Below are 17,260 nucleotides of genomic sequence, written 5' to 3'. Positions count from 1 at the left end.
ATTTTGGCAAGGACGTTAATTTTTATTTGCTCATGAATATAAGGAAGAGTGGCACCATTCATGATTCGAAAATGCTTCATCTATGAATTATTTGAACTTTTAACGAGATGAGCCATTCAGATCTGTCTTACCCCGCTAATCAATGTTACCCCGGATTAGGGTATTTGACATTAGTAAATTAGAAATGAATTATATTTATTTATATTGAAAATACCCGAAAAAAATTAGCAAATTTTTAGAATTTCACCATGTTGTTAAATGTTTTCCAGCAAAGCCAAATGAATTTCTAAACAAAAATTCTTGTGGAACGTCTTAGATACAATGTACTTGAATCCACCACATACAGTATTGGACAAAACTTTTGCAACTTGTTTTGTCCAATACTGTATAAGGATTTCGATAAAATCATTCAATACTAGTAAAATTCCAATAAAACACAAAATTAGGGTCTGTGCTGGCTAGATAAGAGTTGATTTTCTAAAACCAAAAAAAAATGTCAAAGTTTACTTATTTAAACAAAATTCTCACAGACAGGCATTTAAAATTAGAATACAAATATATAAAAAAAATATTTATATGAAAATAAATTGCGATTATCGCTATTAAAGTCGTGCCATAATTTGCAAACAAAATTTCATAGGCCATTTTCAAAGGAAAATTATGCTTGAGTCAAAATGATGAATTTATTTAAGGAAATCTCTTACTTCACCATACTGGTAACATATGTAATAAATATAAATCAAATCGAAGGTTTTAAGAGCACGATTTTAAAATTTTTCGGCTGGTTTTGGATGGAGTTCGTCATTTGTATCTTCAAAACGCAAAATTTTGATAGAAGTTTAAAAAAAAATCTGCTAATGTTTTTCGCTCAACAATTTCACATTAGACCATGCGTTCAAAATTGTATTTCAAGTTCAAAATATTACTTCAACGGACTTTGAACTATGTATCATAACTATTAATTCGACTACTTAATCAAACATGCTATTCTACGGTATTCAAATATTATCAGTATACAATGAAATACGAATAAATAACTACACTTAGTAAAATTGAACCAAAGAAAAGGAAAAGTGTATGAGAATATGATGACAATAATCTTTAGGAATTTGTCAAAATATAAGTCATATCACCAGATATGAACATATTATATTGAAATTGATTCTACGAATACATAAAGGCGCATCCACAAATTACGTAACGCTCTAGGGGGAGATTCATACAAAAATCATTACGGAGGGGGTTGAGAATTTTTATTTTTAGAGTAACGTAATAAATGAACGCTCAAAATAAGTATTCCATCAAAGGATACCGTTGCAACTACACGAGATATTTCAAATATAGAAAAATTTTCACTGGGCTACAGGGTGTTCCGTGTTGTCCGTTGCCTAATGTTAGTGTTCGTTCAGTCTGTGCAGCCTTTGACTGAAGACGGTGTAAATTGTATTTTTTTTTTTTTTTTTTTCAAGAACAACAACCCAACGCGCTTAACGTTCAACGCTCCGTCATCGTAATCATCGTCATCATCGAAACTTCAACAGCAGTTTTTCTGTTCAAAACTGAAATATTTTCGACGAAAATGTGTTCACGGTGTTTCAATTGGAGAATAGAATACAGTGAACACATTTTCATGTAAACTTTCATGGTTTTGAACGAAAAAACTGCTTTTACTTTATGGCTCATTTGAAGTACAATGAGTGTTTATTACTTCGTATTTATTTTGACAAAAGCTTTTTTTGAATCTTGTTTACGCAGGGACATTTTTCGAAAATTACACTTAAAAAATAATGTTTATTTTCTCAGCATTATATCGAGCAAAATTTTAAACCAGTATGGCATTAGAACCGTTATCACATAATCTTTAACAAGTACCTGCGAAATTTTGGCGGAATAATCTGAAAACTTTTTAAAATCATTAAACCGGTCATTAAAGTTAGCGTGCAAAAGTTTGGGTACCCAAGAACTTTTTTTGAAACTTCTGTAAATCTTTTACCAGTTATGTGCGCCCAATTATTCACGTTAAGATAAGCTATAAACTATTGAAATCGGTTAAAAATGGTTACGGTGAGGAAAAAATGATTTGCATGCGGCTCAGGTGAACCCAAACTGCTGCACGGGATTGTATTGTATTACTCAATCTACCCTTCGCTCTGTTCAAGTGTTTCTATTTTTTGCTTTTGGTATATCCCTCCCACTGACTGATGGTCATTAAACTAGACACAAACTATCCAGCTGCTTTAGCAAACCAATTGGCAATTTTACCTGGCATTGGCTCTAAAACAACCATAAACTACAATCTCTTTCATTTTCTCTATCAATTTCCATTGCCAACTCTGCCGCCTCGCCATCAGAAAGCAACTCCAGCTCCAGCAGCCACCGGAGGAGATTTATGGCTCGAGTGGTTACAAATGTGCTCCTGTCGGTCTTGGTGCTGCTCAACTCGTTATCCTCGGTGTCGCCGGTGGTTCTGCCAAGGTCCTTCTCGATCGGCCGGAGATAACTCCGTGCTCCACATCACAACTACCACCACCACCACCACTACTACTACTGGCAGCACTAAACTATCACAAACGGAGATATATCTCGCACACTGGCGAATCACGTATCTTAGTGGCTTTTATATTACGTTTTAGATTTTAATGAAGAAGTAACGGCTCCTCTTCGTCCTCGATACTCCCTCCCCTGCATCTTTAACCGAAAGAGTACTTTTTAGATTAAATTGAATGCCAAAGATATAAAAATGGAAGCTGTAAATTTTAGTGAGATTACCGCAAGGAAAGGGAATACGGGGAATACCAAAGGGAAGCAACTCGTTGTGGATCCGAAGGTTGTTACAGAGAGGAAAAAAAAGCGAAGTGGCAGCAAATGCATCAATCTGTAAGATATTGCCCTGTAAATATGTGTAAAATTTGTTTCAAAGTTTTATCGTTTGATCTGAACAAACGCAGACTAGAATAGATACAAAAACAGGTCACCCGGAGAATTTTATATTCAGTTGCTATTTTAGGGAAAATTTTAGGCAAAAAGAAACACAATGAAACAAAACAAAACAAGGTTGATAACATCGATCATTTATGCGGTCTTGCAACTAGATACATGTCAATTTTGAGGGAAAACTGTTACAATGTGGAAGCTGAAACGTGTTTCTATAAAAAAAAAATCAGTATTACTCATCGTTGAACTAATCTTATACCACACAAAGAGAAACAACTGAAGGAAACTAATTCATCATATCAGGTGGAATACGCGTAACGACACATAAGACAAAATCGTATGAATCACTTTTCAAAATACTTATTTATGTGAAACAATTTCGCTCTTAAACTTTAAATAATATTTAAGGGGGAAGAAAGTGACTCAAAGCTGTCTATCAGAAACCAAAAAAATCAATGTAATTTTTGAACAAAAGGAAGTCGATTCTTTCATTTGATATATTTTGAAGAAAGTTCTATCTCTGACTCATCGCGATGCATACGAATCAGTATTAAAAACTATCCCTAATGCAAACATAGAGAAGCAGCTGACCGAAGTAAAATAGTAATCGCCATATCAAAGCGCAAACACCCATTCGTACATCCCCTCGTTGAAGTACTAAGAAGGAAACTGCCCTCCACCAATCGACATTAGATAGTTGAAGTAAGAAGTACCTACCAACCCACTTTTCCACGCCACAAAACGATCGCTTCTTCCCAAGCCAATGTCTATCAACGAACATTTGTGGATGCGCTCCACTGCAAACCCAGAAAATGAAGAGTCTCCCGGAATTGAATGTGATTTTAACGCGAATAATGTAAATCCGCTGCGAAAATAATGGCGAATTTGGGTTTTAAACAAGTTACCACAAGTGAGATAAAATTTTGGTTATTTGTACCAGGAGAGTACTATACAGAATAGCAAACGAGTGCCGGGTTGGACTTCGTTTGTTCGTTCGCATGATAGGAACGAGAGCGAGAGTTTGGCAGAAGAGATCCAAAAAAAGGTTTATTGTTATTGGCAAGCAGACAAAGACGAAACGCGACGCAAGTTGTTGGTTCAAGTTTTTTTTTTTTTGAAATCCTATTGAGAGGCATTCGGAGAGAAAGAAAAATGATTATTTCCCAGCGTACGATTATAAGTGAAAACAAATTGTAGTTGTAAATAATTTTCATAAAAGTCAGATACGATTTAGTCTATTTTAATAAATGTATAAATTCAACAATCTTTCATCATTGTTTTTTATTACTTTTCTTATCGTTCAATTTTAAATTAGATTAGCTTCTCACTGAAAAGGAATGGTAAGTATTAAGATGTGATATATATTGAATTTAATTGCAATTTCATCTGTGTTGGGATACATTTTTTTTTAATTCTGAACACCCAGGTGACTCAAAGATCATAACAATCATCATTGATGTAATATCAGTAGTATCGCCTTTCCATATACATTTTCGAAACAAACAAACAAAAAATATAACATTTGTGTTAAGCACATATCTATGTAAACACATGGGAAATTTAGTAGATTGACGAGTATTGGAAATCTAAATCTAATCTTCAATCGTACTGCTATAACCAAATGCAAGACAAACAGAATGGCCGCAGAAATTCCGGATAACAAGAGCAAAGTTAAACACGTGTTGCTTGTTCGTTTGCTTATAACTCAATACCTTTATTTTTCTCTTGCTTCATATCAATGACAATCAATGTGTATGGACAGGTCAATAATATTGTGCGTTTAAGGTAAAACCCCAACAGCTTTCCTTCTCTCAACAGATGCTGTGCCCTAACATACATCGAATTCAACATATATATAAGGTTAGTATTGTTAGTCACATAGGTCGTCAAAGATCAAGCCGTTTAGGTGGGTTTCTCATTCTTGTAGATCTACGAGGTGTTTCGATGTTACACTGTATTGGTTTTTCGATTATAGGTGCGCTTACCTGACTTTCGCTCGGAATCTTCATGACAACTGGCCTTGAAGATACAGCAGACTCATCGACAGCTTGTGTTGGTGTTTTATTTGGAGTTTGAACTACTGTTGTTTGTTGAGGTATGACAGTGTCGGAATTTTCGACGGAAGGTATCTGATTAGAGTAGTAAACCAAATGGCTACGTCGTAATCTATCGGTACATTCCGTGCTGGACTCGATATTGGGGTTTCGTTCCACAGGGCCCACTCTCATCTGATCCACATGCCGTTTCCAGATTCTGCCATCGTCCAACTCGATCATATAATGGAGTTTTCCAATTCGTTCAGCTACTTTACCGAATTGCCATTTAGAGGATCCCAAAAAGTCCCGTGCTGCAACTCGTTCATTGATCTTGAAGCTTCGCACACACGCTCCATTCCCGGGAGATGAATCCTTAGGAACGCTGGTAGGAACCAACAGATCGAGTCTGGATTTCATTTGCCTCCCAAATACTAGCATAGATGGTGATTTATCCGTTGAAGGATGTACGGTTCTACGGTACGCCATCAGAATTTTGTACAGCTCGAATTGCACATCCTTTCGGTCACACTTTAATGCCTTAAGTTTGTCCTTAAAAGTTTGAACAAACCGTTCGGCTTGACCGTTTGTAGCTGGGTGATACGGGGCTCCCATTTTGTGCGTGATATTGTTACACTTCAGAAACGTCTGGAATTGATCTGAGGTGAACTGAACCCCACGATCACTGACGATAATCGATGGAACTCCGTATGTGACGAAGTATTCACGCAGACGGTCAATTGTGGTATCCGTTGTCATGTCGGGAACGATCTTGACTTCTGGCCATTTTGTAAATGAATCCACGATCACGAAAAAGTACAGTCCTAGAAACTGCCCCGCAAAATCAATATGGATTCGTTGGAATGGTTCTGAAGCTTTTTCCCAGCAATGTGGAGCAACCTTTACAGGATTTTTCCGAACTCTGGCACAATCACCACAGTCTCTTGATAATTCCTCTATGTCACGGTCGACAGTCTCCCACCAGCAGTACGATCGCGCCAAAGACTTCATTCTGGATACGCCGAAGTGTCCCGTGTGCAACTCTCCTAGTACTCGCCGTCGTAGCTTAGGAGGAATGTAGACTCGTATACCTCTCATCAGACAACCTTTCTGGACCGAGAACTCACTTTGATTGATACCAAATCTGTCGCAGCCTTCAACGCTTCGCTTCAAGCCTTGCATCAACATTTTTACGTTAGAGTCCTCCTTAGTGCCTTCCGCCAAAACTTCTGCTGTTACAGGTAAAGTTTCAATCTGTTTCACTTCGACCAGATCCGCTTCCTCAATTCGATGCTGGTTTACCTTATCTTGGATCGGCAATCTGGACATTGCGTCCGCATTCACATTTTCTTTCGAAGAACGGAATCGAATCTCATAATTAAACGACTCCAAGAAGACTGCATAGTGCTGCATTCGCACGGCACTTAGCGTTGGAAGTCCTTTGTGGGGTGCTAAGATTTGAGTAACGGCTTTGTTATCAGTTACGAGGATGAATTTGCGGTCGTAGAGATACTGATAAAACTTTTTGACCCCAAATATGATTGCATACGCCTCTTTATCGACTTGTATGTAGTTTTGTTGCGATCTGTTCAGGGTTTGAGATGCATAGAGAATTGGTCTTTCGGTACCATCCGGATACAAATGGCTTAAAACGGCACCAACACCATAAGGTGATGCATCAGTTGCCAACACCAATGGAAGTTTAGGGTCGTAATGTACCAAAACTCTATCCGACTGCATCTCCTTTTTGACCCACAAAAACGCTTTATTGCATTCATCATCCCAACGGAACGGTACGTTATCCTTCAGCAGGTTGTTAATGGGGTAAATTTGAGTGCTTAAATTCTTCATGAATCGACCATAATAGTTTATTAAACCGACAAAAGCTCTAACTTGTTCACGATTGCATGGTATCGGCATCTGCTGAATAGCGTCTACTTTGGTTTTCATCTTGTGTATTCCTTCTCGGTCAATCACAAACCCACAGTATTCGATGCGGTCCGCAAAGAATTCACATTTTGCTACGTTCAACCGCATACCATGTTCGTCCAACCGTTGCAGAACCATTTTCAATCGTTGCAGGTATGTTTCATTGTCTGGACCTGTGACCTTGATATCATCTAGGAATACTGAAATACCGGGGATATCTCCTAGCAGCTGAGAAATCTCACGCTGGAAAATGGCTGGTGCGGAAGAAATGCCGTACATTAAACGTGTCGGTTGACCCAAATGCGTATTCAAGGTTAAGGCTTCACGATCCTCCTCTCGAACTTCCATTTGCAGATAGGCCTGCGCCAAATCCAACTTTGTAAATTTCTGTCCGTCAGCCATGTTCGAAAACAGCTCATCAATGCACAATGGTCGGAAAAAAGTGAAGTTTGGCCAAAACTATTTTTATCGCCTTGATCAATGAAATATGTAATCTGAATATGTTCTGGGGCGTTTTTGCTGCTTCAGAAGGGGTTATTCACAAATTACGTAACTTTGAAAAAATATTTTTATTAAATTAAAACTGTTATCAAACTGGACTGAAAGCACAAATTTTGTTTATATTTGATCGAGTTTGATCAAAATGTGTATGAATAGTGGTTAAATATATTTTAAATAAACTTTGTATGAAAAATATCGTCAAAATATATGTAAAATATTGAATTATTCAAATAGCTCTAACTTGCAAATCAGCAAATTTCTGCAAAAATTTTAAAGGTTTTTTGTGAGATCTAAGGATGCTTTTTGAAGTGCAATATTCGAAATGGCGGCGACATGACGCGACAAGAGTTGTTTTTCATGTTCAAAATCATCAAAATTACTAAAGTGTAATATTGAATAGTATTAAAACTTCAACCAAACATTTTTTTCCATCCTCATGCTCGATAAAAGTGTTGAACCATAAGCTTTCAGATAGTGGGTAACTTTGGGGAAATATTGCATTCCTAAATTATAAATTTTGTGCTTTATTTTATAGTTACAATTTTCAATTTTTTGACTTCAGTCGGTTTGCCGTTATAAAAGTCATAGAAATTTAAAATTTAGTTCAATTTCAGTTAAGGATCATAATAATATAACACATGAGGTATATTTTAAAATAAAAAATATGAAAATCTCAAAAAAGTTTTTGGTAGTTTTGGCCGCCCCTTTATATGGAGCCCGACCATTGTGCAATGGTCGGCAAAGGGTGTTTGTCAACCACGAGACATTTGTTGATCGTTATCTTGTAGTCTCCGCATAAACGTACAGGATCCGCCGATTTCATGACTGGAACAACCGGAGTGGCCCAGGCACTACGTTCCACTTTCTTGAGTATTCCGCTTTCTGCCATGCTAGTTATTTCACGCTCCACAGTGTCACGAATGGCGAAGGGAATGGTACGAGCTTTCAAGAAGACTGGTTTGCTGTTTGGCTTGAAGTGCAATGCAGCCCTAACGCCTCGAATAGTACCAATCGACGAGTCAAACACCCGAGGAAAAACTTCGATAAGATCCCGCACAGCACTAGATAATGGTTTACCAGAGTTGCGAACCGAAATAGCTCCTACACAAGGCACTGGATTTCGAATGATCTCATTCCAATCGACGTTCAACTTCCGCATCCACTCACGACCTAACAAAGGATGACGTTCTGTGTTGACCACAAACAATCGCAACGATTTCGAGTCACCGCTCAGCTGCACTTCCGCTTTCACATACCCACAAACTGCAATTTTGTTGCCACAGTAGCTCATCAACTCTACGTCAGTCTTGAACAATGGTAACTCGCCCAGGTAAACTTCCTTGTCGTTCAGGCCGATGAGAGAAACCGGAGACCCACAGTCGACCTCAAATTTGATGACCCTTTTATTTACCTCTAACGGTAAGATAACTTTCGACAAAGACTTTGACCTGTCATCAACTTTGCAAATCTCAAGAGTAAGGATCTCATCAACATCTGACTCCTCAATTTCCCTTACATCGTCACTGTTGTCCCCCTCATCTATCAAATTGGTTTGCATTTTCTTTCTCATCAGTTTGCTTTCTTTGCCCTGTTTTGATTGTTCTCCCAGCGATTGGAATTTGAGGCACACCCGCTGGAGATGTCCTAACTTTTAGCAGAAATTGCATACGGTTTCTTTAGACGACAAGTTCTCGCCAAGTGGGCCTCACTTCCACATCGGTAGCATTTCCTTTTTGCAGTGTGTGTTACCTTCACTTGTCGCCTCTCAGTGTAGTTTACATCTTGTGTTCGCTTCTCGAAAATTTCCGCGCCCTCTCCCGATGCTTCCATCGAGAGCGCAATCTCCAACGCCTTCTCAAACGTCAGCTCTTTCTCCTCGATGAGTCGTGACCGAATTCTCTTCGATCGCATACCGAAGACCAGCTGGTTCCGCAATTCCTTCTTCAGATAGTCTCCAAATTTACAAAACTTCGCATCGCGTTGCAATTCCGTTATAAACTCCTTCATGGTTTCTCCTTCCTTTTGCGTTCGATTGCGAAACTTCCATACCTCTACCATCTCAAGTGGTTCCGGATCGAAGAATGCTCCCAACGTAGTAACAATTTCAGCATAACTCTTCGTCTCCGGTTCGATCGGGCTGATATGATCACAAAGTAGGTCGTATGTCGTAGCTCCCATGTAATGTAGCAAGTAGTCTTCGTGGCGTTCCTCCGGCACATTGAACATACGAAATCCTCCTTCCAAACGTTTCACCCATCTCGCCCATTTGCCTTTTTCTTTGTCGAACGGTTCCATGGAGAAATTAGGCGCGACTGGTGCTGTAGCCGGAACAGCCACAGCCGCTTCTCTGTCGTCTTCCATCATTGTTTACATCAACACACCCGTCGTTCGCAGCAACCACAGCATTCAATCATCAGCAGCAGCAGCAGTGTCGTCTAGCACTAATACAGTAACAGCCGATCGCTCGTACTCACACCAGCTTCGTCCGGAAAGGCCCCCTTTCGTAACGCCAGCAAGGTTGGTACCTTCCAACTTCCCGCTGATATTCCCAATCTGGAATTCGTCCTCTTGATGAAACCTCCGAGAGCGGAAACTTGCAATGTCGTCGATTCCTCTGTTCCTGCGTAGGTTTTTTCTCCTATCGTCGCCAAACTGCTATAACCAAATGCAAGACAAACAGAATGGCCGCAGAAATTCCGGATAACAAGAGCAAAGTTAAACACGTGTTGCTTGTTCGTTTGCTTATAACTCAATACCTTTATTTTTCTCTTGCTTCATATCAATGACAATCAATGTGTATGGACAGGTCAATAATATTGTGCGTTTAAGGTAAAACCCCAACACGTACATATCAAAAGGAAACGTTATAATTTAATGAAGGGCAATGGAATTTCTTTGTTTTTTTATTGGATTTATCGCATATTGATCCGTTCGGCCAAATGGCGTTCGGCCAAACGACATTCGGCCAAACGGCGTTCGGCCAAATGGCCGGACACCGTCTGCGCCATTTTGCGCCGCAGGCAGTTATAAGAGCCTAAATTACCCCTTGAAATAAGAGTATTTCATAAACAACTTTGTTACTTCAAAAGATAGCGTGATGATATGTTCAGCAAAAACACGGGTTTTTTATGACAAAAAACTTTGTAGAAATCTTAAAAAATGTCAAAATTCTTGGAAAAAAGTTATGGTTTAAAATAAGATTTTCAGGGGCCATCCAAGAAACATTTGCCTATGTTATAATCATTATTAGCCATTTTTCACAACTACATACTGAATAGTTGATTTATTATATTACTTTGCAGCTGCTACGCACACATTGTTCAAGCAAATCTGGCGAAATTACATATTAGGCTACTTATTATTTAATCATTGTTATCATATATTGTAATGATACTTATTCAGGTTTCACTAAGCCTAATAAGGACTGTTGGTTTAACAACGCTAATTTAATAAACAACATTATTGCAGTTTAATCCAGCATCATGTTTAACAACATTTTAATTATTTACATGTGAAGTTTTTGTTCTATCGTTGTTCACAAAAATTTGGAGAAGTTATAAAGCGTGTCGTTGTACATTGACTTCATTCTACAACTTCAAAACCGCTTTATAAGTATTTAGGGTAAAAATCTAGTCTTCACCACCCAAGAAATTTGCCTTAATCTTCGCCCCTTCATACAAAAAAGTCTAAATTTGTATGAAGGGGGCGAAAACTAAAACTAGCGAAGATTAATACATCTACCCTATCTCAGCTTTTATTCAACTACAACAAAATTAATTGAAAACAAATAAATAACCAAAAATCGCTTCAACACTGTTCTTCAAATGCAGTTTATACTTTTACCATGAATTATTAACCACTTTTAATAATAGCGTCCTAAAGCTCTGTCCCAATTTTATTGCAAAATGCTTAAGTTTAGACCAAGAACACATGTTTACTCAATTTTTTAATGTTTTTCATTTGTTTAAATACATAAAACATTTTTTAATGTTTTTATAGATTTTGTCACACCCCTTGGCTTAAACTCAAATTTTGGGTGTATTTTGTTTTGCGTGTCCCTTCCGAAATGTCAGATAGGAACAACCCCAGTGTTAAAACTAAAACCCCTGTGGTATTTTTGTCGACTCAGCAAACGTCAAACATGATCTCAAGTGTCAAGGTTCATTAACGGACCCAATTTTAAAATTAAAGTTTAAATGTGATATAACGGTTATTTGAGCGGGAAAAATTGCTGAAGTAATTGCAGTAACATGCTCTTTCGTGTTATTAAATAAAAACAAGATTTCAATAAACATTTTAGGACCCTATTACCTAGACAGTGGATTCAAACTCGAGACCTTCCCATCGTCAGCAGTATACCTTGCCATCTGCGCCATCCTTGAATTCATATATCAGCCTTCTAGTGCCCAATAAAAACCTCTTGTAGCTGAATATTGATCATGCTTGAGATTCTATTCAACAATGTCTAATCAACACGTGCTATGCTGATCAACAACTGAACAAGCTCATTACTTCTGCTGCTGTTCAGTTTCATTAATTTATTTCATATATTAAATGTTTATTGGGATTATATTTTATTAAGGAAATATAAAATATATATTAATCATTTATAGGTTGAATGTGCTCTTTCTGTTTTTCAAAATAATCCCATATCAGAAGACTGATTCAAAATATGTTCTAAACATAATTGAATAATTGTATTGGGAAAGCATCAGTTATTGGTGTGTCCAATATGTTTTTATATATTAGTCAGCTAGTGACGAATTCGCCAAGCGCGAAAAGCCACTCAAATAAAGATAAATATTAATACTATTAGTAAGTAAAACATTGCAATACAATGCAATTCTTAGATATTTTGTCCATTTTTCTAAAATTTGGCTATGATGTGACCTCTTTTGTGAGGCTTGGGCTTCGTAGCCGTGCGGTTAGCGGCGTCAGTCGTTTAGGCGTATTGTGCTACGGAGTGTAGGTTCGATTCCCAACCCAGTGGGAGAAAACTTATCGTCAAACGAAAAATTCTTCACTGGTCCACTGGTCGTTCTGTGTGTCCGTTGTCTAATGTTAGTTATGTTCAGTCTGTGCAGCCTATGGCTGAAGATGGTGTAAATTGTCTTTTTATTTGTTACTGAACAATGTGTTTATTACTCTTTATTGTGGCCTTCTTTGGATTAACTGCTCGGATGATATATCTATGTAGAATTAGGATTTTATAAAATACCTATTCAGCTTTTAATCATGTTCATGTTAAGCATGGAAACAGCTGAAGTGCGAAGCAACCAAAACGTTGGTTCGTCTCCTGTACATCTGTTTACACCATTAAATTTATTTGGTGGAATAATGGCTCTTTAATAGAAGGAAAAATTACTTGTTCAACTCATTAGTAAAACAATCTTGACAAGTCGACAGAGATTCTTTGGAAAAGTTTAATAAGTGTTAATTCTACTATTATTCATTCCAACAAAAAATGTTGAACATTGAATTAAATTTTGATCTAAATAGCATCTTCTCAGCTCTTTGTAGGGCATTTTTTCAGCTGCCGCCATTATTCAACAATAATTAAATATGTATGTTTATTTGTGACTCTGGACTGTTAGTTGGGTAACCACTTTCATGTAATTATTGTTAAATTATTATTTATGCTTCGATTATCATTAAAAATGTGTAACGTTCTACTCTGTTCCTCAAGCAACGGCTTTAGCGCCACCTTCGACTTCCGAAGGACCGTCACTCTGTCTAAGCCCGGTATGAGACCACCCTTCTCAGGGCAGGTCGCAAATAGTTCAATGCAGAAGCAAAAACTCTCCAAAATGGCACACACGAAAGGACAAATGAACGGAAATTTAACTACAAACCAACTGAAAACCGGAAACTAAACCAAAAAGAAAAGAAAAAGTCAACCAGAACTGAGCGGCAGAAAAAGTCTTAACTTAAGGAACCAACAAATCAAGATATTTACAAAAAATAAACGTAAAAGAATGGTAGAGTCGTTTTCAATCCGAACTCGAAATAAATATTATGAAACAAAGTCAATTTAAACGAATTTATTTAAAAAAAAATGAATTTAGAGAGTTATTTGCATAGGACCTATTCAAAACGTATGCAAGCTCTCAATTTATTGTGAACATGCAAATAAAACCTAGTAACTTGTCTGGTGACGTCACGCATTTAACTCATTTAGCTTATTCTATATATACAATTTGCGGATACAATCAATCTGTTCAAAAGCTAGTGTGGATCTGACCTTAACTGCATCGGCGTGGTGCTCCAACGGCGATGGCTTGATCGTCCCTCGACGGCAGGAGAGCTTCGTCGGATTCTAATTGGAACGTGTGCTATACGGTAGACTCGCGCGTGGGCACGATCTTCAGGGTAGAGGCGTCCCTGGCGGTTGGTGGAGTTAGAGCGGGTTGATGTTGCTCTACGCCTCACGCTTTGGCGAAACGAGTCGAAATACTGCTCGATTTTGGATCAACGACTCGGGCACACACTTTGGGCACAAGCTCACGTCCGGGCTTATCGAACCGGTGGAAAGCTAACTGATTTTCCACCCACAATGGCCCACTAGTCGAAACAGTCTTCGATCACACGCAGGAAGGGACTTCGCACGGGAACACGTGGTATTGGGGTCAATCCAGGAAATCTTGCACTAGCCTGGACAAGCTGCCCACGTTGGATGGGCTTGACGCTGCCTATTCAACGTGATAAATTCTCACTAACATGAATCTCATATTAATTCTTCACTAAAGGCTTACCTGACTAATCACAATAAATTATTCACTTTATTCAATTTACCGGTCAAACTATTTAAACTCTGAAAATTCAAAATACTGAACCACTCGATTAAACAATTTATTCGAATAATTATGGAAAACTCGCGAACTTACTTCGAGTTCGAATTCAAAGCTCACAAATTAACGATAAGTTCACTTTCGAACAAAGACTTTCACTTTTGAAGAAAAGCTTACTACTTCGGAAAATGATCCATTCTTTTTAACTGACTCCACCAGAATAAAATGGAAAGCGCACAATAAACTTGTTCGAGCCTTAAAGCTACGACGTAATTTCCACCTAATCGTGTACAGTCTTTTTTGTACGATCTTTTTTATTGGTCAGCTCTGGAGGACTCAAAATAATCTAAAAACTTTCCACTGAATCGCTTTTCCCGATTGGTGGGTTTTCGATTTTCAAAGGACCAGGTACAAGTTAATTTGCGGAAAATTCCATAACTTATCGATTGTTTCCTAAGCGTCCAGTTCATTCGCCTTTGGTTATGCACCTTGCGCAACACTTACTTAAGCTTTACTCTTTTGGGCACAAAAGCTACTCTTGAAGCTTGCTGATCTTTTGGTTACGAACAAAAAGGAATATTATTAGACTGGCACAAAACATTTAAGTGTTACAAATGTTATGATTAGTATTTTTTTCCGATATTAATAACGTCGCAGATGATGATCACTACATTTGGAAAATTTAAATTATGATCTTTTTAATCCAATGTGATTCGAACTTTACCCTCGTTGTTCCAAAGTCGCCTATACGTTTTAGATTTGATTTGAAAAACACTTGAAACATTTGAAAATGACATAAAAAATACACAATATGTTTTGCTTGAATAAAAGCTACTCATACACTGTTATTCACATTGTTTTGAAGTTTTACTATACATGCTGGTCGAAATTATTAGACACTGAAACTTTTGTACGATTTGTTGTTAATCGAATGTTCAATATTCTACTTAAATGATTGGTGCAACCTATAGAAGCTTTTAATCAGTCAATTGTTGAACTTCTTATGCTGCCGTGAATCGCAAGTCAGTCCCATCTGTAAAAAGTAGGCATTGAGAAAATGGGCTGTGAAGTTTTCAAACTCGTTTTCCATACGAATATTCCAAAAATTCCAGAGGATTGGAACATGTTCAAATCTTAATAGAACTTTCACAATTTGCTTTTCGCTATGATATCTTTCCGAGAAAAATATAAAGATTATCAAAACACGGTTCATTTTTGTATTACACGGTGCGTAAATCTGTAGTGGGACTGATATGCGGTTACTTTTCATTATGGGACAATTTGACTTGCTGTTTTTTCCTATTTTTTCCGAACAAATCTTGTTATCTTATTAATGCAGCTGAAAGAGCATTGGAAGATATGTTAAAAACTAAACTCAACTCAATTTTGACAAAAATGCAGATGGGACTGACTTGCTATTCACGGCAGTATGTGTTGTAGAACAAAAGCTACTATATATGCATTTTCGGAGGTTTATTCAGCTCTTACTCAAAACACAAACTTCAAGTGGAATAACAGCGTTTTTATAAGCGGAAAATAATTTTATTCAATTAATGATTCAACTAAAAATTTGTTCAGCAATGGTTGCTGCTATGCAGCTTGTGTTAAACACGTAAGTATCTTAAAAGCTACCAATTGTTCCTTGGGCATTCACATACAACGGCATGTATCTCAAAAAGTATAAGAGATAGAAAAATCATGTCCACGACAAAGTTGTTTCAAATTGCCAATTCTACAACTTTACCGAAGACACCATATGTCTATTGAAATGTTTTGAAAAAATACTAGGTGGATTGATCACAAAACTTTTTTCATCAGAAGATGTGCTTTAATACCGTGGTGAATCAAAATCCGGACCGTACCAATATCCGGACACTTCAATGAAATCCATTATTTAAAGGTTATTGAAAGACACTACACGTTAATGCTTCCAGTGGGCTGTTTGCCCTTTGAAGGAAGCACCACACTAGACAACGGACTAGCATGCAACGCCCAGTGGCACAGTCAGAAAACATTCCTCTCGAAAAGTTTTCGGCTTGAGGCGGGAATCGAACCCACACTCCTTAGCACGATGCGGCTAAATGCCTCGGTAACACTAACCGCACGGCTACGAAGCCCACAAATCAGTTATAATAAAAACTTATAACTTTATTTTATGCTCTTTGAGTTTAACTTCAACATTGCTGATCATATAAGTATCATTTTTAATCTAGTTACCATTGCCAAAACATTATTAAAAATAGAAACAAGTACGATATTCCAGTTAGATGTCACATCTTCGTTGTACAAGTGACTTCAGTCAAAATTCCGACGCACACACGAACAAAGTTTGATTTACGATAATGTGCTTGAAATATATATTTCTTGATGTGTTTGGCACAAAATTGTGAACGGCATTATATTAAATCAGTTTGACGATACTATTGTCATGGAATATGCAGAAATATATACTTAATTGTGTTTTAAGTGACTGTCCGGATTTACAGACAAGTGATTTCAAATCCGGACATAACAGAAAAGCCCTGTGTTTTACGTGTTTGTGTTAATATTTGGAAAGTTAAACCTACAAGTCGAGTAAATGTGTATAAAAGAACTCCAAAAATTGGTATCAAGAACATTATAAGTGATCAGATTATTGCTCAATGCCGGAAAACTGTCTAAAATGCTGTTAGAGCAAAAGGCGCTTCAGTTCAGGTAAATAAGTGACAAGTATTACGTACGCGCAACTCTTGAGAACACTGTATGGCACAAACATGTTTCAAATTGATTTAAAAGTGATACATAATTAAGTTTTAATGCAATTTGTATTCATTTTTATCATATATTGAAAAAAGTTCAGGTTCGGCTCTTGAAAAGTTCAGGTTCGGCATCGATTAATCTTAATATTAAGGTGAAACAGTTTGGAATCAACTTCTAAGATAGCACTAAAACTTAAAAAGACACAAATCTTGCGAAGAAAGCGTCCCACAACAGTGCACTTTTTATTTTGGCTTTGTGCACTAGCAGAAAGCTTAAAATAAGAAGATCAGGATTGTTTGCCAACTATTTCTCCAGTTTTGTGCCTTTGAAAACGTG

The 17,260-nt window shown here is 37.4% G+C and overlaps 1 protein-coding gene across 1 annotated transcript in view; it reads left to right on the top strand.

The window, feature by feature from the left end:
* The window catches only part of LOC5575664, a 39,796-nt gene extending 35,591 nt beyond the window's left edge, over positions 1-4,205 (top strand). Inside the window, exon 6 of the mRNA XM_021848269.1 lies at positions 2,352-4,205. Coding sequence (XP_021703961.1) covers positions 2,352-2,500 — 149 coding nt within the window. The 3' untranslated portion in view covers positions 2,501-4,205. The remainder of the gene's footprint in view (positions 1-2,351) is intronic.
* The last annotated feature ends 13,055 nt before the right edge of the window (positions 4,206-17,260 follow it).

Source organism: Aedes aegypti, chromosome 2 (genome assembly GCF_002204515.2).
Source record: "Aedes aegypti strain LVP_AGWG chromosome 2, AaegL5.0 Primary Assembly, whole genome shotgun sequence".
NCBI classification, from domain to species: Eukaryota; Metazoa; Arthropoda; class Insecta; order Diptera; family Culicidae; genus Aedes; species Aedes aegypti.
This window is presented reverse-complemented; position numbering and strand designations above follow the sequence as displayed.